The 22909-nt window shown below is 48.4% G+C and overlaps 1 protein-coding gene and 1 long non-coding RNA gene across 4 annotated transcripts in view; one reads left to right on the top strand and one right to left on the bottom strand.

Annotated features, from left to right (window-relative positions):
* On the top strand, positions 1 to 5251 carry LOC144932301 (uncharacterized). The gene is made up of 3 exons (XR_013636895.1): positions 1 to 42; positions 2423 to 2458; positions 5242 to 5251. It is a non-coding gene; the product is annotated as an uncharacterized LOC144932301 (long non-coding RNA).
* A 4557-nt stretch (positions 5252 to 9808) lies between these two features.
* The window catches only part of LOC144932790 (protein tweety homolog 1-like), a 125269-nt gene continuing 112168 nt past the window's right edge, over positions 9809 to 22909 (bottom strand). For all 3 annotated transcript variants that reach the window (XM_078857243.1, XM_078857244.1, XM_078857245.1), the window contains one exon: positions 9809 to 22296. In XM_078857243.1, coding sequence (XP_078713369.1) covers positions 22281 to 22296 — 16 coding nt within the window. In that variant the 3' untranslated portion in view covers positions 9809 to 22280. The remainder of the gene's footprint in view (positions 22297 to 22909) is intronic.

Here is a 22909-nt window from a genome sequence, read left to right as displayed (position 1 = left end):
GCGGGACGTGCCGGCTCGTGGCCACGCCCGAGTCGCGTCTCGGCATTGCCCGCACGGTCCCCTCGCCGCCTCCGTGCCAGTCGCGCAAGGGGCCATCCATTTAGGACGTACGCATGGAGGGGGGAGGGGGGGGGTGAAGCCTCGATAATAATTTGTCTACATTGGCTTTCAAATGAGTTAGATAGTCCGGCGGTGCACTATCTGTTTGCTTAAACCACAATAATATTCTTAATCCTTGATCGTTTCTGTGTGGATTAAATATCGGCCGTTCTATGGGATTCGGGGGGGGGGGGTGCGTCAGGCGTACGTGCGCAGGTGGGGGGGGGGGTAAAACGTTCGCGTGCGTACAGGGAGGAGTCAAGTTTTGACAGATTTTTGCGTACGTACTAAATGGATCGCCCCTAAATACTAAAAAATCTATCTCTAATATCACCAAGAGTTAATCCCCACCCCTCTCCCCCATTTACGCACAAAGTCAATTAAAAAAATGGAATTATTTTTAAATTGGATTTTGCGAACGGTAGCAACATTTTCTCACGCAATTAACAATTCCGTTTAAATGTTATTAAAATAGCAATTTTATTAAAATGGTTCACGCTATTAGGCCAATCCACACGCCTGCCATTTGATATAACATTGCTGCGGTTGGGTGTTGGGCAAGGTGCGGAATGGTCTCTCAAAGTCTTTTCTTTGGGTAGTTTAAGTTAAAAAAAAACCCAACGATACGTAGCGCCGTGAAAATTTTCCTCAACACTGACTGTGAGCTACGACCCCGGCGTGTGTCAAACGGTTTCTATAATCAGTGTGCTGTCGTCCGTGGCATGGTCCCCAAAGGGAGACGACCGGCCGTGGCGTCTCTTTCAATCGACGTCTCACAAATGCCACACTGGAAGCGCCGGTCCCGAGGAATGCGCGGCCCGCAGTCATCGTTTGTATGTTGACGCTGCTGCATTTCGATTTAAATTAATGAAAAAATAAAGTTGCAGCTGTGAAACGAATGCGATATAAATGTGCAGTCGTTAAGTTCACACTTTCATTAGACCCCCCCCACCCCCTGTAAAACTGATCAATTGTCTCGTAATGCATTGAAAACTAAGATAGACTGCCATATGTTGATCAAACTAAGAACGCGTGTTTCATAATATTAGAGCTGCCAAATTGTTCCTTGTTTTTATTATTGGGTAAAAAAATGTCAGTTGCTTTCATCGTTGTTATTTCTACAAAATTAGCAGGGTCACGGTTAAATTCGAGAATAAACGCATTGAAATTCAGTGGACGTGTTGTGTGCTTCATAATCGGCGTTGGTGAATCCGGGCATCGTTCCTCCCCGAATGAGCACAGTCGATGTGTTCCATGCATACAAGGGAGAGGTCATCAATTACATTCATCCACACCCATGACATTGGACTCCCTTCAGAAATCTCTCGAGGCAACGGCGGTGAAGCGATTGGACAGCCGGCACCGATGACTCAAGATGTGGTGACACTCAGAAGGCGGTGGCCGGGTCACTCAGAGTTCAGAGACGCTGAGCCGGCACAGCTGAGATCTTGGGTTTGAAAATCCCAGTTACAACCACTGCCTGTGATAAAACTGGATTATCAAGTGGAGTTAGTTGATGGCCTCAGGCCGGCCACTAATGACTGCACAAAAAAAGATCACGATAAATTTGGTTCTGAACTTCATTTGGTGAAATTACAGCTTTGAGAACGAAACAATATCAGTTTGACTGCCATTTAACAAACATTTATCTCACATTGTTGGGAGGGTGGGAAAGCGCTGCCCTCTACTGTGTAGAAGGAGATAACTTTTCGGGATCTCAAACGTAGTTCTGCAATATCCGCTTCCGTGGGCCATTCTTCAAGGAAAGGTTGCATTCAGCAAGAAATCTGAACTTTGTCTCATGGCGATCGTACGATCGGGACTACATTTGAGAATGTATACTATTTTATTGACTCTTAGATGCAAATAATTTAGAAATATTCCCAACGTCGACACACAATGGCTTTCCGTTGAAACGAATATAGAGCGCTGTACAGCGGACGGCGTCCCTCGGTCATCCCCTACAGAAGCTACCGCGGCGAGGGGGCACAACATCAATCCGCTGAATCTGTGCAAATTGGCTCAGTGGGCAAGGATGCCCAGCACTGCCCTCACCAGCCACTCGGAACACGACTCTTTCATCAGGCCCCGCGGTATTATAGTGCAGAGCGCAAGCGACCCCCCTGTACAGTGCGGGCAATTTGTAAACATGAAGAGCAACAGCAGCGCCATTATTTATAGGTCGCCGCGGGGTACTCTCGCGAGGATGGGCGCGCGAGAGAGAGAGAGGCTCACATCTGCTGTCCAAACAAACAACCGGCGCAATTAAAGTCGGCGCATTTCCACTCCCTCTCTCCCTCCCTCCCCCCTTTTGTTTCGGCAGTAATGCTCGTCGAGGCTGAGGCTCGCCCACAGCAAGGTGAAAGTCAAGATATTCCCATGGCCAAAGCCGTGATTCCCACCACTCCTCCTCGCTCCCAATGCCCCCCCCCCCATCATCCCCAAGCTGCTGCAGTCGACACTCGACCGCCAGGGCGGGTACGAGTTCTGCTGCGTGCTGACGCTACGGCTGACAGTGCCGTTGACGAGGCTGGCTTCATCAATGCCGACCGCTGACTGCGATGGGGGGGGGGGGAATTTCTGGCGGTAGGACTTTGATGCGGATGGGGTCGAAGCGAACGGGGGGAAGAAAAAAAACTCAAGTTCCTTGTCAAATAGAAAAAAAACGACCTTGAGCAAAGTGTTGTTTCCAGTCATTTGTAAACATTGCCTTCCGTTCCGAGGAGTGGGCCAATGTCCACGCAAGCAGTCCACAGGCGCGAAGGTGGCAGTGCTGAGGATGGGTAGTGGTGAGGCCTTCTCCACCCCTGGATCTAAACATTATCTGTCCACACTCCGAGTGCCGGTGTCATCTTTGCCCGAGGGCTGGGTTCCAGCAGACGGAATGAAGTGACGGAAAAATGTAGTGGGCACCTTTAAGCATCGGTCATGGTGACATTTCGACGTGTTCGAGATTTTACCAATTGAAACTTGTTAAAAAGCATATTTTAAAAATCGTACAATTTGTTCTCGCTGCGTCTTAACTTCACCAAAGTAACGCAGCTCACGCTGCTGCGTCCGGCTTCATGGTCGCGCTGAGCGGCTCTCCCGTGGGACCTGTGGTGGTCGCGTCGCGTGGTGGTGGTGGTGGTGGGGGTCGCGTGGTGGTGGTGGTGGTCGCGTGGTGGTGGTGGGGGTCGCGTGGTGGTGGTGGTGGTCGCGTGGTGGTGGTGGTGGTGGACTCTCACGGGCCACTGACAACCGTTGACAAACGTCCGCGCGCCACCACGCACCACGAAGATATTTTTTTCATTTTAAAACCGCACCCGAGTAATCAATGCCAACAATCGGCAGATTCGGTCAATAGCCAGCTGCGTTGATGAGGCACAAAAAAACGTCGAAATGATTGTTCCAATCTTGATTTGAAGCTTTTGTGACTGCAGGAATCCATACTTTTGGTTATTTCGGTAAAGTCACGTATTTTTATTTGATTTTATACCTACGTGACTTTACCGAAAGAACCAAAGAGTATGGTTGTTGCAATGTGCAAAACCCGGTGTTTTGTGAAAAAAAACGTGTCTGTAAGAGTTGCGGGAGCACTTCTCAGCTCTGGGCGGAGAGCCGCAGTCTTTCAGATCCCCCTTCGTTCCCTCCGAGGAGCCAGAGAACCTGTTTCTCCTTCTTTGTCTCTTCCACGGAGCACTCGAATGCTCCTTCCTGTCGCTAAATCGAGCAGCAGCAGCTGGTGTCGTTCGAATCCGTGCTCGTTGTCTCGCATCTCGGTTGTTTTTTCTTCCCGAGTGAAAGGAATGGCCGTGGGAAACGGCGGAGAAAATTGCTGAGAAATAACAAATGCCGCGCCTCGCTCGCAACATAGCTAATACTAATGATGGGATCTGAAATAGGAAATGCTGTCAATCGGGTACAAACAAGTGCCTCTTGAAAGTGGTGCGCTGTCTTGTTAAAACAGCGAGTGAGTATAATGCGCAATTAAACCAGGAGCCAGGCATTTACAAGCCCCGTGTGAAATGCAAACCGCGATTCATCGCTCGGTTTGAAAAGTCCAAGTGAAAACGCGCGTACGATTTACGGAGGTGTGCCGGCCACGACGAAGCAGAGCTGCCCGAGGGCTGCGCTCTCCCCGCGAGCTGCGGCGGGAACCGTCGTACGTCGTGCCCCCCGTGACGGGAGCGTGCGTCGCTTCACGGCATCGCGTGACACGCGACACTCTGCAGGGCAGGACCGACTTACTCTCCCAGCCTCGGATATTGCGCTCGACGCCTGGGGTGGGGGGGTTCTGACAGCGCCAGATTATCCCAGTAGCAAAAGTAGCTACAAATGCTACGGGCCCCGCACTTTCAAGGGCCCCGCGTTAAATGCTTTCAAGCTATAATTTCCGGTTCAGTGATTCTGCACTTGCTCTGTTACTATAGTACTATACTGCCTTCAACTTTTATGAACGACTGCGTGTTTAAGGTTAGCCATTTGTATTATCTGGCTGTATAGCAAATTTAAAAATACAATTACTTTACTATGCAAGTTAAAATTTCGTGTTTTAATGTTTACGTTTTTTTTTTTACTTAGGGCCCTTTTATAACATCATATGCTACAGGCCCCGCACTAGCTTAATCCGGCACTGGGTTCGAGGCTTCTCAAGTGTTGCCCCAAGGATCGGGAATGTCTTGCCGGCGGTGATCCGCACACTACGAGCATCCGTGTGTTTTGAGTACAAGACTCACTACTTTCTCATGGCTTTTACTAAAACATTTTTTTTTATTTCAGTGTACAGTGTTTTGATACTCCCTTGAGTGGAGGTGATATTACATTTAAAATAAATGCGGTTAGGGTTTACGCTCTCACTGGAGACCCCACGTGATTGGCCGAACACAACTCAACACCTTCGTGAAGAACACTGCAGCCTGAACAGAACACGTCTTGATTCAGTGACGTTTCGGCCAATGGCCCTTCCTCTATGAGGAAGAACAATTATCCGAAACGTTACCAATTACATATATTCTTTTTTAAGGCCACAGTGCTATTCACGAATGTGTTGAGTTTTGTGTTGTTGTTAATTGTGCATGTGCACCACGGCCAACACAGCAGCAGCATCTCAAACAAATCCCACGAATGGCCGGGGTCGTCAATGTCCGCCACCTCCCACAGACTCCGCCGCAAGAGAAAACAAGGTCAGCGACATCGGACATCCCTCCGCGGTGTTCATTTACAAAGGCAACCGCCCCCACGGCCAGAGAGGAGTCGATGCTCACCGGAGCGTGCACGCTCGCAGCGGCGCACGATCGGTCGCCTGCTTCAACTAAATCTGCCGCCGCAAACGGAAAAAAAACTGGAAAATCTTAACGAACATTCCCATTCCCCACCCGCGCAGCCAGACACCACGGTGCATTATGGGAAACGACATAGAGTGCCGGTGAATCGTCGTGAAAGCAAATGAAGTGTAATAGGTTGGCCATGAGTCTACAGCTGTCACGTTTAATTGTTGGGCGTTTGTACAAAATGCGAGGAGTTTACGAGGCTCTCCGATGTGTGTTCGAGTTTTTCCACGTGTTGTTCGCAATCGGAACCGAGTTATTCAGTTCCTGACAAGGCTCTCAGTACGTGGGACGAAACGTCGGACATCGTGCCGAACAACACGCGGAACAACCAGAAAACTCATTGTAGAGCCGTGAAGCAGCACGAGCACGACAACACACGGAGCACAAGGCACCATCAACTTCGTTTTCCGATGCTCATTGACAGAATCAGCATTGCTGCTGAAACTCGTTAATTATGGCTTGTGCTGGCCAGCAGATCGACTGATTGGTTGTTAACTGATACTATATTCATGTCAAAAGTTTTCAATATGGCGTTTTAACATCTTGACACCTGTTTTGTTGCCAGAAAAAAGGAGAAAACCTATTCTCATATTTTGCTACTGGCAAAGGAGGTCCCATGATCGATTCATGTCATATTCCATTCTGTCACTCGCAAATGTAGACAAGTATGTACATAACGTTTAGATGTATTTTGCCGAAATAATATCTCAAGGTGCAGACGTGCAATTGCTCGTGCCACTGCTGACGCTAGAGGCAACTCTAGAGGGCCCCTAAACAGGGTCACTTGGCCTACTCTTCTACTCTGGCCCGACATGATGAGATCGAATCGGCAGACGTCGTCTCTCGTTGGCCGGCGCCGTGCGGGCAGCGGCCGCGTCGCCTTCTCCTGGCTGAAGAAGGCAAGCGGCAATGATGAGGATCTGGGTTCGAATAATGATCGGCTGCCCGAGACCAAGACAGCGTCTCACATTGCGGAGTTCATTGATGGTCACCGATGACTGCAAGAGATTATGTTTGTTTTACTTAAGTCCGAGTATACGATTTGCCACCCTAAGGCAATATCCTTTCAAGGGGAGTGATCTTATATAATTCACAATGAGGCATTAACATTATGAAAGGTTGAACAATGTGTATAATATCTAATACCATTACCATGGGGTTATTTTAATAATCATGAAAATTTAAACATGTTATGCACTATCATTACGAAGTAATGCACTTCGTCGTATTTGTTTTGAATTCACAGTCAAGAGAGAACACATGCAATGCACTGTATAAACGTACTCATTTCAACTTGAACAGAATGAAAAAAAATCGAGTTTGAGTGGTTACCAAATGTTTTACAGTGAAATAGATTTTAAAAAATATAAAATTGTATTAAAATTGCCACCTATCAGGAATCTGCAAGTCCCATTTTTCACCAGAACATTTGTACACCATGTAGTTTGTCACTATAAGAGCGGTCCCACGTTAAATTCACATGTGTGCGTTTGCAATTGCCAAGGTGGCTGATCCAGACTCTTACAAATGACCAGTGTTTCTGCCTGAAGACTTACCATTCATCACGCGACGATACGCCCATGGCCAAGTTATGCAGGGTATCGAGAGAAGACCGGCTCATACTCAGAGGTCTGGCCAAATGTGCACAATGAACTATGCAGCAGTGCACATTTCTCAAAGGGCGGCATGAGCTAAGTGAAGGCTTTCCTTCCCACTTGCTTGATTTTACCCCAGCAAAAGTAAAATGTTAAATTAATTAAACAAGCTGCCAATACGCCTCATTCAATCATTTGTCTCTCCACATAAAGCACAAAGGTATATTGTTTACCTCCCAGCAGCTGCACGGTCTTCTGGGAGGGCATGTTGGTTCAACACAAGCGTACCACCCGAAGTCTGTTTCAACATCCAGTGTCTCATCAGCAGAGCGAGGCAATCGTTCCACAACGGCATAACGATATCGACTGCGGTGTTTCAATGTCGATGTTCAGATGTGGACAGGGGACAGAAGTGGGCGCCACAAAGCCGAAACGATGTATAAAGTAGCAAGTGGCTTCAGATCAAAACTCGTCATGCACAGCGACACGAGTGCGACAACACGCGGTTTCGATATCCCACTCGCACTTGTAATCCATATGGAATGTGAATCATTACATGGACGCATGTAATTCTAATTGTATTTATTCCGCAATATTCTGCTTCTGCCATGTGCAGTACCGATGTGACGGGGCGTTATGTTCTAAGTTATTACGACGCTGCTTCAGTGAACTTTAACATTTCCCAAGCAAGGCCATTCGACTGAAACATTAAGACTTTCATTTCCTCTCGGTGAATCTGCTTATCGAATCCCTCGTGCACGTGACAATGGAGTCATGTGGCAGTGGCGTCACGGTGAGGCCACGAGACCTGCATCCCAGGGGTCTCCAGTGTGTCCTCCAGGCGCAGCAGTTTAAGTGACGGGCAAGCTCACAAAACCTCCCCAACTCTGTCCACGCGGGCGGTATGAGTGGGCACACCGCAGTTCGGTGGGTCGTGCGTGGTGGGGTAAAGTGCAGGGTACTCCCTCCTTCTCCACGATGTCTGCCCGGCGTGGAAGAGTGGGCCACAATAGAGCTCACTGTCGAAGAGGGCCTATCGCCAGCAGTGGTGTGAGCAGGATATTGCAGGGCTGCCCCTTTACAAATGGAATTGGAGTCCATCTTAAACACGCTATGCATTGACGTGTTTCCACTTTCAACAATATGGTCGTGGATACGGGACGCGCACATTGGAGAAGCCTTTATCCAGCAGTGGGTAAATCATGGCTGTTGATGTTGAAAAAGTATATTTATCAATATAGCACATCTGTATTGTCATGGTATATCATCCAGCGTAACAAGTATATGTTGTAGTTTTAGGTCAAACAATTATGACATATCGAACTCGAGCACAAACCAGGCCAAAGTTACACTCTCGTGGGTTTTAAGTAATTTATTGTTCCACGATAAGAACCCCCACGGATGAAAACGGATGTTTTTGTTAAAATTCTGGCGATGTATTCGCTGTGGTCCGTCAGAGTATGGTTTCCACCATTCCCACTGTTGACGAAACCTGGCCAAGTTTCTCAAGTCAGCCTCGGTCTACAATGATCAATGCTGTGCAGCGTACTGCGATGAAGCTCAACACAGCAATACCGGTGGTACCAGATCTCAGTACAAAATAATTCCTGCCGCTCGAACGCGAGACGCCGAGTCCCGGGACTGTCCGGGTCATACCCGGGTCAAAGCCCCGACGGTTGGCAACCGGAGACAGATCAGTGCATCCTCCCCGTGTGAGAGTTGCTCTCAGCGATCGCAGTGAAACTTCCCACGGCCGCGCGCCGCGTGATGCAGTTTCCTCCTCGCCCTCGAGTCGTCCATCACAGCGGCGCGCAACCCTGCCGACCACGTATTGTTATTATCAGCCGCGCTGCGGACACCGACCAAAACGAAATTGCGTTTTCTCTCCGACTGCCCCCACCACCCCTGGCCATGTCAGTCTTTCGTGCCAAGCTCTGCCACCAGCCGGGGGGGTCGGGGGGATGGCCGCGATTCTCCGATTGTTCCGAGCAAGACGGCGCCGGAGGCTCCGACCGCCGGGAAGTTCTTCTCGTCGGCCACGCGTTGCTCTGCCGCTGCCACCGCTGCTGCCGCTGCCACCGCTGCTGCCGCCACTGCTCCCGCTGTTGGGGTGGTTTTTAAACAGAGTTGTTGAGCACGGGGCCCGAAAGGCCAACATGTCAAGCGGCCAGCAACAACAGCACTGTCAAATTTGTAATAGATATCGACCGTGTAAACACACGTGTTGAATTAAGCAAAGTTATTTTTATAGCTTGGGAAAGGGACGATGGGAAGGAATTGTCAAGGTAGAGCAATTGAGAGACGAGACAGCGTCTGGGAGACCTCAACGTGGCTGGAGGAATAAATGGCGTTAGTTCATGGGAACAGTCACCATGGTAGGAGTGAAATAAGAAAATTATGCGCCTGAAAAATCACTCCCAGAAATCCACGTGGTTGATGGGATTTTTAGTTTTTACGTAGAGAGGAGGAGGCCTATGGGAAGAGGAGGGGTATCGACTCCTTGTTAATTTCATTGCAGAAATGTCACCAGAATGTCCACTTCGGCTTACTGGCTATTGTGGTCATCAACACATTGCTGTATAAAATGTGAATGTCATGGCGATAAATCTGCATTTCTGACGTTGCAGCGGGATTACCGGTTTTTGCATAAATATAATTGAAGAGTGTCTGCTTTCCAGACAATAAAACATATAGACATCTGAAACAGGTGGCTCACATCATCATCATTTTCTGTACAAGCGGTGCATTTTGTTCTTGTTTTGAATGATTGCGTTACCAATAACACACGAGGCTGCCGGGTAGTTACAATATATCAATTCTTTATTTTTTTACTAACGGACATTTATATCACAAATTTGAGTTTGGGATGAGAATTGTTATTATTAAAAAAGAGAGATAAAGAATATGAACGCGTGAGACATTAAAACACAACATTATTTCCCACACAATATCAAGCTTCGTAAAAAAAACAGCTCCAAGCCGTTTAAACAAACACATCTCCTCGTGTTCATATCATAACCATTGTCGTTATTTGTATTACTATTATACCACGGAGAAGCGATGGGGGGGTGAAAGCATCACAACATTGTAAAGCAACCCAAGACGGCGGCGCAATCGTCGACAAGCGGCACGGCACGTGCAGGCCGTGGCAATCTAGCAGACAGCGAGCGAGCGGCAGGACGGAGGTGGTGACGACACGTGGATGGCGCTTTAAGCCTACAGACGACCACGACGACGACTACGCGGAGCTGCGCAGGTGGATACACGCCCATGGGTACACGTCCATGGGTACACGTCCATGGGCGGCAGGCAACGAGTACTGCCATTGCACGCCAAGCACGGTCGGCACCAAGTGAGGATATTTACAAAGACAAAAATCCCCCGTGTAGCCTTAACAGACTGTAGGGGCAAGTGTTGTTAGCGAGCACCTATGAAGGCCGGAACGGTACACGAGGGGGTGGGTGGCCAGCACCACGCCCGACCGCCTTTGTCTCCCCAGTGGCGATGTTTACACACCACACCAGGTACTCATTTGAGGCAGAGTCGACCTAGGGGAGGCCCAGGACCGGTTCAGATAATCGTCACCGTTGTTGGCCGTGAGCGGGAATCGAACCCAAATTGCCGGGTTCATAGCGCAGCGCTTATCGCTACACTACCGCTCCCCACACTCTCACGCGCGCGCGCGCTCTCTCTCAAGCGCGCTCCGAGTCCCGCCGTGGGTTCGTGGCCCGGTCTGCTGGAAAGCTTTCGCCACGCGCTGCGTCAATCGTCCGGTCATGGTGCAAGCTCGACAGCAGAAAAGGCTCGACTCTTATCCAAACTCGGAAAAATCACGCCGGGATCTAATGGGTACGTCACGACTAATTGGGAGCGCAAAATGCCAGCTTCAAGCATGCTCAACGTTGGTGGCCTCTAATGCACCGATATGCACGGGTTGTGTTCCAGTGTTGTGCTGGTGTGAAATTCAATGGGCAGCCTTAATGTACAGACCACTTCAAACGCCCATACAATAAATACATCGGATTACCCAGACATCTGTAGTCCCAATCACGGAGCTCAGCCTTGGAGCGAGCGGCTCGCAATCGTAAAGTTGCGAGTTCAAGCGTTGGTTGGTGGCTGACTGAGCTCGTGATCCCTACAGGGACGTCAAATGAGTTCCACTTCATGGCGAAGTTAACAGTGGTTGTCCTACGGGCAGACTTGGCACCGCTATAGGAATGTGGAATTTCTACCACTGGCTCAGGTCTGTGAAGAGGAGATGAGCATCGCCTCAATGCTCACGTGAGCAGCAAATCCCCATTGCAATTCACCCAAGTTCTTAATGGCAGTGTTAAACTCTGCATTTACCGTTTATGATGCTACAGTTACAAGTTTTCCCCAAAGACAACCGCGCTTATGAATATACTGAAAGGCGGACATTCTATGGCTCTGAACAATGCAAATAGCTGCACAATAATCACATCACAAAAAGCAAGCCAATACCCAATTTAATGTAAAGGGTCGTGTTGAAATATAAAATTAAATACTATTAAGCCTACCAACATAAAAAAAACATTAAAATATTGTTAGGAAATACGCAAACTAAGACTGGCAAAATGTCGGTAAATATAAAAAGTTAATGTTTTAATTATCCATCTTTAATAAAGTGGCAGAATAAAACAATGTTGCAACCGTCTATCAATATCACTGGCGTAAATCAACATATAAAACCTAGTTATGTAAAACAAACTTTGAAAATGACGTTTAAATCATGAATCATTGATAACAGCGATGAATTTATCCTCGTCCATTCAGTCACGTGTAACGTGGAGTTCTGTTGCTTCGATAGCTGCTACATGCGGTGCACCGGCCATGCTGGTGAAGCAAATCATACGCAAGTGTCGTGTAAATCACTTTCACTGCACCCTCACGCGGTTAAACACAGCCAGCACGACTCAACAGCCTCAAAGGACCCCGTGGGAACCGGCACGAACTTGCGACGCTCGAGCAAATGCTCAGGCGCTCCTCAACTAAGCCGTAGCGTGCGATGCGTGAAATGTGCTGACAGGTTGCTCTCGAGGAATACAACTTGAAAATAGCGTCGAGATTGCGTGACGTAAACAAGTTACTCTGCGCCGCGTAGCGACATCGCGTTGCCTGGGCGGGCCAAGGAGAGTTCCTTGGCCCGTGTCCAGTCTGGGTCTCAATTTAGGATCACAGCAGGTCAAGGCGTGCGAGTGTGGATGGCCATCGGCATTTTGGACACCGGCCACTTTTGAATTAGGTAACGATGTGATCATTCGCATGGTGTTATGCGTCACAGTATATGTAGTTTTGCATCGAACAAAGACCCATATCTGACAGAGAGGGTCCTTGTCGATGAACATCGGGCAGTTCGCCAGCATTCGTTGAAGCAAAGCCTAAACTAATTGTCGAAAACCACTGCAAAGTTTGCTTGAACCAATGCTGCAAAAAAATGCACTCCCAGTAGGCCATTTTAGCTGATGGGATGTGTAAAAAAAACGTTTGTGTTTTACGCGGAGGGACATAAATGGGAAGGATCCATATTGTCTGCTAATTTATTTCGCTAATTTTGAATTACTCTGTAGATCATCATTCACACCCCCCAAACTTGTGCTTGGTAAACATTGTAAAATGCACTGCATTGCAACCGGACTGAGCTCAAATTTCATTTACATCTGCCCTGTGCTCGGTCCCACATGGGCAACTTGCTGTCCCGCACGATGAACAAATGCGCGTGGAATTCAAAAGGCCATTGACAGCAAACACTTCGACAGCCAATGGCGTGGCAGTGGAGGGGGACACGCCGGGGGTCACGCGGCCCGTGGCACTACAGGAAGCGACTTAGCGGAGCGAGCGCACGGCCACATCGCCCGAACATCTCAGACGGTCGCACGGCACACGCCGTGATTGCGCCATGAACATGCTGCATGCCGTTAACCTCACGTTCACAACACACCGCCTGTAAACAACGCATTGTTCATTACCGTCGCAAGCAATTGCAATGCAATTTTTTTTACATTTATATAAAAGTTAAATTAACCACTTAGTTTGTTTTAGTAATCTGACGCTCTTTAGACTTGTCCCTGAATCTGTTATTACTGAGAGGATGCTCGCGCTGTGGAGTGGCGAGCGCCGCCTGTATTCCAGGGCAGGGATTGCCTTCAAACGTGCCTCGACCACACACATACACACAGTACTCAGTTATTTGGTTAAGATCAACAGATTTTATCTTTAACATTTACTTTGCAAACCTAATACTGTCCGAGCATGTCATCTTAAACTGTACAGTCGCAACCCCCCAGCATGTGCATTATACACTGCTGCATCCTAAATGCAGAATATAGGCAAATGTCAGTGCACCATATGACCGTTAAAAAAAAAGGCCGCAACACAAGTGGAGGGAGAATAAACCACGAGAAACGTTAAAAGCCAGGACTCTCCATTATACACAGAAATGCGACCTGATGTACAGTCCATAAGGGCCACACACTGCCTTGGCGGAGGGTCGTTTAAATGTGTCTGAGTGTGCTATTTGTACTTGTCCACCACTGCCAATGCAGGGTCACCAAAACGCAAACCATCCTGTCTACGCGAATTCACTTAGCTCCATTGACATACACACACCACCAGCACCACCGCCAGCACCACCACACTAACCACCACCGCCAGCATCACCACACTCATCAGTACCACCATACTCAACAGCAACACCAACAACCGCCATTCGCCACTAAGTGGCGGTGACGTTACCACGACGCTTGTGCCAGGCTATGTGCACGTTGAGGCCACGTGAGGTGTCGAACGCCCGCGGGCAGGAGGTCACGGGACAGACCCAGGTACCACAGGTCGACTGACTGAGATGACTGGCCGATGCACCACCTGTGCCCCCTACTGCGCCAACTTGCTGTGTTTAGCCGCGCGGCGCTCGGCTCGTTGTTGTGAGCGTCGCTCCTCCGCCCTCCGTGTTGTTGGAGGGCGACTGCCTCCAACTACGCCGTAGCAGCAGCGTCCTTCACGAGCCTCCTCCACAGAGGCCGATCTTGACACCGCTGGTACCAGTCATCGGCAATTCCACTCAGCTCCACATTCTGCTGTACCACATCACTCCATCTCTTCTCTAGCCCGTGCCACGCCCGTTTAGCCCCCTCAAAAGCTGTTTAGGCATGCGGTGACTGGGCATGCGGGCTACATGACGCAGCCAACGCAACCTTGCCTGCCGGAGGAGCTCACCAATGTCCAGATCTTTCAAGGATTGGTGAGCTCCTCACACATTCAAGCCTGGTTAAACCCAGGATAGATCGTAGGCAGGCCAGCCTAAATATTTCTAACTGGCGAAGAGGTTTCATTATGGGGGGGGGGTCCACGTTTCGCAAGTGTAGAGAAGGGAAGGCATGGCCGTGGCCGAGAAGATCCCGAAGCTTTGTGTGGAGCTACAGACCAGGTAGCTTCCACACAGCATTATGCAGCCGATGAAAAGATGTCGCTCGACTGATTCGGAGTGAGACCTATGCTGTCAAACTGGAGCCGGTCATGAGCACACTGCCCAGGTATGGAACACTCTCCACTCTCTCCACAGTTGCACCATCGTCAATTGGGAGTTGTGGTAGTGCAGTGTCTGATGTTACAAAATACCCAGGCAGGTGCTTAGTTTTGGTGAGGCTGATGGTAAGGCCTCACCTCTTCGTGGAATGCTCCAGGTTCAGCAGTAGTGCATCCAACTCCTCCTCTGATTAAGCAGCAATCACCAGATCATCGGCATATATCATGGTATACATAACATATATAACACCACCACCATCACCACCACGAGCACCACCAAACTCACCACCACCAGCACATTCACTACCACCACACTCACCAACACCACCACCACGCTCACCACCAGCACCACCACACTCACCACGACCACACTCACCGCCACCATTTCGTTGAAGATCTCTTCAACGAAACGGGACCCACGATGACGGCGGCAAAAGTCGCACGTTGCCCTTTCAAATGACGTTTTAATCTGGAGTACACATATTAGAATTTTAAATTTTAAAATATACGTACTCTAGTTCTGGCGCTCTGCGCACATTATCACTTGTGATGGTGAGAGGAGAGCAAATTACACAATGTCACAGGCTCTGCAAAGCTAAGCCTAACATTACAGATATCCTTATTTGTCAGTGTGAATTGCTAACCTAATGATTTAACACTTTCCAAGATTACCCCCAATACCATACTGCAGTTAAACAATCATGCCTCTGCATGTACCATCTAGCCTACTCAGTTAATCATCTACATGTCGTCCTCGTTTTGTACAATGATTTCTCCACGAGGGTACATTTCTCTTAGATTCCATTGCACAATCATGGGAATCCGGTAATGTAGGACAACATCACCTATGCAGAGACGACTTTGACTAAACTGCAGCCCTAACACAAAGCACGGACGCGACGTCGTAAAATGTGCAATGGTAAATCAACAAAATCTTCACAAGCATCTCAATGGCCTCGTCACTTTCACACGAGAAATGAGAATGACACCGAAGTAACAGGAAGAGCAGTAATTGCCTGGTGACCCTAACTAATGAGAGGTTATTCATCTGCAACAAAAAACAAACCTCAGCACCATCATAAAGGGAAGAACAAATGGGACATTTTCATTCACATCCCTCGGCCTTGTAATCTGAGTGGTTAAGACTTTGGGTTGGCGACTCAAAGTAGTTACAAAACTAGCATTATAGACAAAAACGGAACCGTGGAAAATATAAAATATTACAGTACAGTATTCCATTTCCATGAGACCTCGTGTCTCATCCCGACACCTGATGGCACCACCAATTAGGGAAACAGCACAGCGCTAATGTGCAGTGTAATAATGGGTCTGCATTCACCTGGGGTGCATGCGCACCCCCTGGGATGCCCTTTCTGGGGGTGCGAGGCATGGCCATATTTTTTGAGAAGGTAAATAATCGAAAAAGACATTAAGCACGAGCACGTCAGCACAACTACTTTGTTTCATCAAACCCCCGATGTTTTTTAACGATCGAGGACCAAAGGGGTGCAAGGCTGCGGCGTAGGTTAAGAAGAAGGGCTGAAATGTTGACGGCGTCAAATTACATCATTACCGGCTTCATTGTCGCCCAATGTCTTCCCTGCGCCGTGACTCTCCAGCAGCGCCGTGCCACTCAACACGACCACCGTGTAGGGGGCAGTGGGGGGGGCCCTACTGAGGGGGGAGGTGGCAGATGCTTCCCACAGTGCCCCCCTCACCTGATAATTAGCAACGGCCTGAGTATGTAGGTGTACGTCACAAGGCGTTGTCGTCGTTTTTCACGAATGTAATATTCGTGAAGAAATAAGTAGTTGTCCTTAACGTATGCTCCATGTTGGATAATTTTAATTGAACATCGTGCAAACTTAATTTAGACGCCAGATATCATTTACAGAAGTTGCCCGCCTGACGATGTGATCTGGGCACGGCCCTGCCGCGTGACGTCACGGCCCTGTTGCGTGACGTCACGGCCCTGTTGCGTGACGTCACGGCCCTGCCGCGTGACGTCACGGCCCTGCCGCGTGACGTCACGGCCCTGCCGCGTGACGTCACGGCAGGACGATAATCGCGGTATCGGTTTCCCTTCGCTCGTGTGGTTTTATTTAGCACTTTTTCGTTGTCTTAGTTTGTGCTTTGCTATACGAATACAGACGACTTACTGTATGCGGTTCACTCAAAAATCAGCGCGCTCTCGGTCATCTAATCATCACGGTGTATAATACTTGTGATGCACATGCTGTCAGTACAAAGTTATTACTTAATCTAATTCATGTTGAGAACTACGACGTCATGTAACCACCATGCAGTTAATTACTCCAGAATGTCTTTAAAAAGCATTAATTTTCTGGACAATAGCAAGTTATTTAAACCCTTCATAATTATGACTGTATGTCGAACTATATTTTTTACTACATAAATGTAATGTCAGGAGATTAATAATATAAGAAAAATGTAAGAAACAATAATCCCTAAGCTACAATATTTTAAGAACGAACTGCACGATAATGGTGGAGCCTGTATTTTACAATTTATATATTGTGGAATCCAAGAGCACGCACACACTCACATGATGTTTATACAGCGTTCACTTTCACAACACATTTCTTATCAATGGACGTGAATGCTTGCATGGGAAATCTATATTATGCCAAAGCATGGTTTTCTGTGGGAGCACGAGTTGACTAAAGTGTAACGCAAACGACGCTGTGAAAGTTGACTCACACCTACCCTGCTCCCAGTTGGGCCGACGTTGGCACGAGGTTGAAACCCTTGGCCCAACGTCGACCCACGTTCAATGTTTATTGGGCCCATGCATTTGTACAAATGAGATACGAACGCAAAACAACGTGAATGCACAAGTCGTGAGTATGCAGCCTAGAGCACGGTTCACATGCGGTGACCACCACACAAGCGCGACACTCACGTTCTCCAGACACAAGCGTTACACTGACACTCACATTTCACCTGGAACTGGATACAACAGAAGCAGCATGCCATAATAGTTCTCGAGCAGTTAAGGGTACAATGAACCACACAGGAAGAAGTTACGTGGAAGAAAGCCAACATCAATACCACGTACGGATGATTGCTAGGACATGTGCAGGATACACTGCGGCTTTAAAAGTTAGAAGCCACCCATTTAAAACCGCACATTTGGAGGGGGGTGGCGGGGTGCATTAACAATTTGTGACGATGCCCAAGCACTCGCACACGAGTCCAACAGCGAGAGGAGAACGCCTGTGGCTCGGTGCATTCGGAGATCTGGCACGAGTTCACAGAGTCAGCGAATGCACTCGGTGTGTCGAGCCAATGAAAGACAACGAGGGATGGGCCAGGTGCAGTAGCACAAGATCTCGCGCTTTGCTCACATTGATGATCCCCCCGCCCCATTGCGATTTAGGAAATCGTCAGGATGATTTGGGGGGGGGGCATGATTCAACGTCAGAATGAGACGATGATGATTGTTGTTCTGCGTGATGAGTGAAGCGGCCTCACAGTGGTCGCAGGGGCTGATCGTGTGGATCGTGTGGATCGCGTTCAACGCGCACCACGCGTGCACGTTGCACACGATCGAATCTTACGCACGCGCGATTCCATCGATGTCCGACGATGCACTGTGAATTTTAGAATCAATTTGAATCGACGACTGCGCATCGTTACAACAGTACAAAGCACGACAGCAGCGACAAAGGCCCGGCCATTGCTGTGTCTTGCGTGCGCTAACACATGAGGGCACAGGCGGAGAAGTACCATGTGGGCTTTGGATCAATGTCTCCGTAACCACCCTCGTCCTATATCAGAACTCAGGAAGGAAGATGCTGTTTACAAGCAGTGACCCGTGGTGTAGTAACGGCATTATCAGCTCAGGGGGTGCGGCAATTGGTCAGGTGGGGCCCCAGAATTTGATTTATTTCGGACGGTCGCACTTAGAGGCTCTAATTATACATCTCGGCTCCTCTGACCTAATCACAGCATCGTTACGCTCACGGTCTCGAATACATAACGCTGTAGGGGCGCTCCCATCTTCACAAAATAAGTTGTTCCTTTACACTGTTGTTGTTAAACACCAGTGTGGTTGTCAAGGGGACCCAACTCGTAGCGTTGGCCACCCACGCTCGTTAACGCAACTGGCAGTGACCCTGGCAGTGACCCTGGCAGTGACCCTGGCAGTGACCCTGGCAGTGACCCTGGCAGTGACCCTGGCAGTGACCCTGGCAGTGACCCTGGCAGTGACCCTGGCGTCACTGCGCAGCCAGGCCGCTCGGCCTGCACAGGGACCCAGCGGTGCGGTCCGCAACACGATCATTTTTAGTTTCTCACATCTGATTAATGAACAACAACAAAAAAACAGCCCTGCAGCGGTTGCATTTGGGACATTGAAAATGACTCGTGTTAATAGCTTGCCGTCACCACGCAAGGATTGCCAAAGCCACTCATTGTCATTATGAAAGTAAGTTTGAAACACTGAGAGAGATGTTCTCACATCTCCACGCACTTTTTGACAGCAGCTATGCTTAGCCTTTCTTTTCTCACGGACATTAACTGAACCTTATGGCGGGACCCCGGGGTCCCATAAGCCCCCGGCTCTCGCATAAACTGCGTTGCGACGTCATCTTATGTCTGTTGTAGGCGAACGATACGGCAATCTATTCCTCCCGGCGAGCTCTACACGATGCGCGAATAAAAGTGTCAACGTTTTGTTTATGACTGCGGCAATTTATGTGCGCGGTGGTAAGGAGTCGCCAATACATTAATTAATTAATGACATTTTTGACTTCCGTTTATTCGTGACCACGGGGTCTCGCCATACGGTTCAACCGACAATTATATACGAACGCATAATGCGTTGTTCTATCCTGATGCACCGTGGCTTGCATTCTAGCAGAGCGGCAGCAACGCTCGCTGCAGGGATGTAATTACGGAGGGCTGACAATGACAAAATAACACCACACATCTCAAAGTGCGCATCATTATACATCATCCACATCCCACTGCTCTCTATAATTTTACGAAGCTTTCACTTTGTCTTGCGGAAACGCATCGACAACTTTCACTCGGGATGTTAGGTGAGGGATGTTAGGTAAAATGCAAATAGCCTTCGCAGAACATATTGTTTTGTTGTCACGAAGATGACTGGCAGGTTTTTGTGTATTATAGTGTGTAACAAAAACATCATGAACAATACATTCGGGAAAATATTATTTACACTGCTGAGTCGTGGACAAAATGGAAAGCTATCAACTGGCATCATGTTGTGCCCAACAAATCGAATGCTCCTGGTCGGGTATCACTCTCAGTACGTAGAGAAAGTGATGTTTACTCTACGCATTCTATACTCGCCGTCATCATCAGGTAGTCGTGTTGCTGGGATCAAGGCTCCTTCCCTGTCGTTTCATAGATGCAACAAATCATATTTACTCGCTACTATTATTATTAATGATGACTTCACACAGGGTAGCTAACTCGAGCTACATCGTGCTCGTTAACAAACAAAAACTGCCGCGAGGGTAAATTACGTAATAAATCTGATGCGTAGATTAGAGTTTTTTTTTTACAAAACGTTACAGTTACTTTGTTAAAAGGGGTAGTAGGTACTTTGAAGTAACAATCTGAAGCGAATAGTTGGTCCCTGGTATTGATCACACTGTGTAACGTGACCTCAACATGAACATCAAACCGCTGCAAGCGTGCGATGTTCACGGGTCTTTAAAAATCAATGTCTAGCGATTAAAAATACAGTATACGGGTAAAAATCAAAACTAAACACTTTCATTTTGTTCATGCAGAGGGCGAGATATGGGAAGTAGGGCGCAATGCATGCGTACTTGTTTCGTTAACTGAACGTGTGCGAGATGAATTCAGGAAGCCTAGCTGCACGGTGGATGCCCACTGCATCGAGTGGGGGGGGGGGGTCTTGTGGCAATGCGCTTCGCTTATTTACATCAAAACTGATCCACACATCTTCAAGCCCACAACGTGCAAGAGAAGTGGACCGACACAGCATTAATGCGCTGCTCAATCTAATTCGGCGGGCCCGATTTGCGGAGCGGCTTGTGTGTGTAAATAAATTACTTTCTCATTCATAATAGAGTTTTTTTGGGTTAGATCGTGTAAATATTTACGCGATCTAACCCAAAAAAACTCTATCTACGTGATCTAACCCAAAAAAACCTCTTATTATGGATGATATTGGTCGCGAAAGCCTACGTGTTAAACTAACTTTCTCATTCGCACCGCCGCCACTGCCTCCGAACGGGCTGCGACGCGCCGCAAGGCCGCGCATCCCAGCGTCTGCCCTCGCTTCAGACAGCGCGCAAACAGAGAGACTGATGAGAAGGGAATTCCCTGGATCTCCATCGTGCGGGTCTCGTCGCAAGGATTACTCACGAGTTCGGGTCACGTGCTTCTTTGGCTGGCCATCAGGCAAAGAGGGCGGTCACCGCATCGCGCGCTTTCGGGTGCGCTTCTGCGGCCGTCTGGAACGCTCTTCCTTTCGACATTGGGAAGCGACTGGAGCTATGCACATTTACATCATCGAGATTGAAAACGAATTTCTTTTGAACTGCTTTTTGTGTTTAGTTTGTTGTCCTTCCCGCACACCTCTGCTTAGCGCGGTTGGCTACTTAAGTTGCGAAAGAAGTTCAAAATACATAGATACGAGGGCACCAAAACTAACTCCACCATCGCTGCTGACAACAGCTACCTGGCCTGTGCCAGGTGTTTAACGCCTCGTGCGCACTGTCCAATGCGTGGGCGACCAGTGGCTCCCTCACAAAATCAGCGCCCAGGTGGACGAGACGTTTCATGCAGCAGACTTCAGTTGGATAAGTTAAACTCGTGGCACAAGAACGGTAGCTTCTGTCATCCTGCTACTTGCTGAAAATTACTTGATCATCGTGCGTCAAGGCGAGACATCTTCACAAGGGGAGAGCTACAACTGCAGTGATAAGATGTTACTGTGTGTGTATCTCGAACAATAAACACGGCATATATATGGCGTCGCTTAAATGTGCCAGCAACTCAAAATGCCTTACATCACATCTCAATCATTCGAAGGGCACCCCCAGTGGCAACTGTCTCAGTGTCAGCACAAGGTCACAAGATGACTCAGCATCAGCCTTATTCTCGTATTAGTCTGCCAGTAGGGGGTAACGATTGCTATATTTAATCTCAATTGCGTAAATGAATCACCTCGGGCTCTAAGTAAACAACACTACTGACAATAAAGAATGGTGCCGAGCCATACGCTCTGTCCCACAAGCATTGAGTTGATTTCCCACGCCACATCTTAACCCTGACAATAAAAACACACGGCATGTGTGATGTCCATACATCTACACGCTACAGCTGCAGCCCTTACGAAGCCACGTTGAATTATCTATGCGGTATTCCACTTTCGGAGAACAAAATATAACATCAATTGACTGATGGTTTAAAAAAAAAGCGAGACCTAGTTTAGATAGATGACCTGTAGAGACATATGCAACAATGGCCTATACAGCGATAACAACAACAGCAAAATAGAAATGTACACGGGTGAGAGATGTCACACGGGCTCACAGGCCGTGGCCACGATCTGCGAGCTGCGTGCGGTTGGCAGCGCGGGCGTCGTTGCCCGGTAACGTCCCTCCTCCGCTCCGCCTGCCCCGCGCCACGTCTCAGCTTCCCCTCTCCGCGGCGTCGCCCGCTCGTCCCGGGTCGGGCGCGCTGGTCGTGGACAGGAAGGAGACCCTCATACCCGGCGAATACTGCAGCGGGGCGAGAGACGCACGTCGCCGAGTCAGGCTACTGGAAGAAGCACAGCGGTAGGGGCAGCTGGACACGTGCTAGTTGGCTTTTCGCGACAGATATTATCAGTAGCAAAGGGGGTTTTGGGGGGGTTAGATCGTGTAAATATCGCAGCCAATTAGTTAGATTTGTCACGTAAACAAAACGTGCAAATTAGTTACGACTTCGAGCGCGTGCTGCGGTTTCCAGCACGTTCTCCATTAACGCCGATGATCGGGATTGAAATCGGTAATCGTTGCTTTTTCAAAGACGAGCAGAATTTTTAATATTAGACTGCTGCAGATTTATATTCACGTTAGATTAATCGTTATGAGTGGCGACTGCAACTCATAACGATTTAGCTTTGTGTGCTTGGTTTGCTGTCCTTCCCACGCACCTCTCATTAGCACAGCTGACTACGTACGGTGCGAAAGAAGCTCAATATACATCAAACGTTCGATCAGGGACTGCGGTATAAATAGAAGAGCAAGGCAGGCTTCCTTCAATTAATCTTTGTTTTTTTAAGAATGAGTAGCAACATTTAGGTATGAATCACTGGGAGATTTTACATTTGTTTACTGTATTCTTATAGTC

Source organism: Lampetra fluviatilis, chromosome 5, assembly GCF_964198595.1.
Source record: "Lampetra fluviatilis chromosome 5, kcLamFluv1.1, whole genome shotgun sequence".
NCBI lineage: Eukaryota > Metazoa > Chordata > Hyperoartia > Petromyzontiformes > Petromyzontidae > Lampetra > Lampetra fluviatilis.
This window is presented reverse-complemented; position numbering and strand designations above follow the sequence as displayed.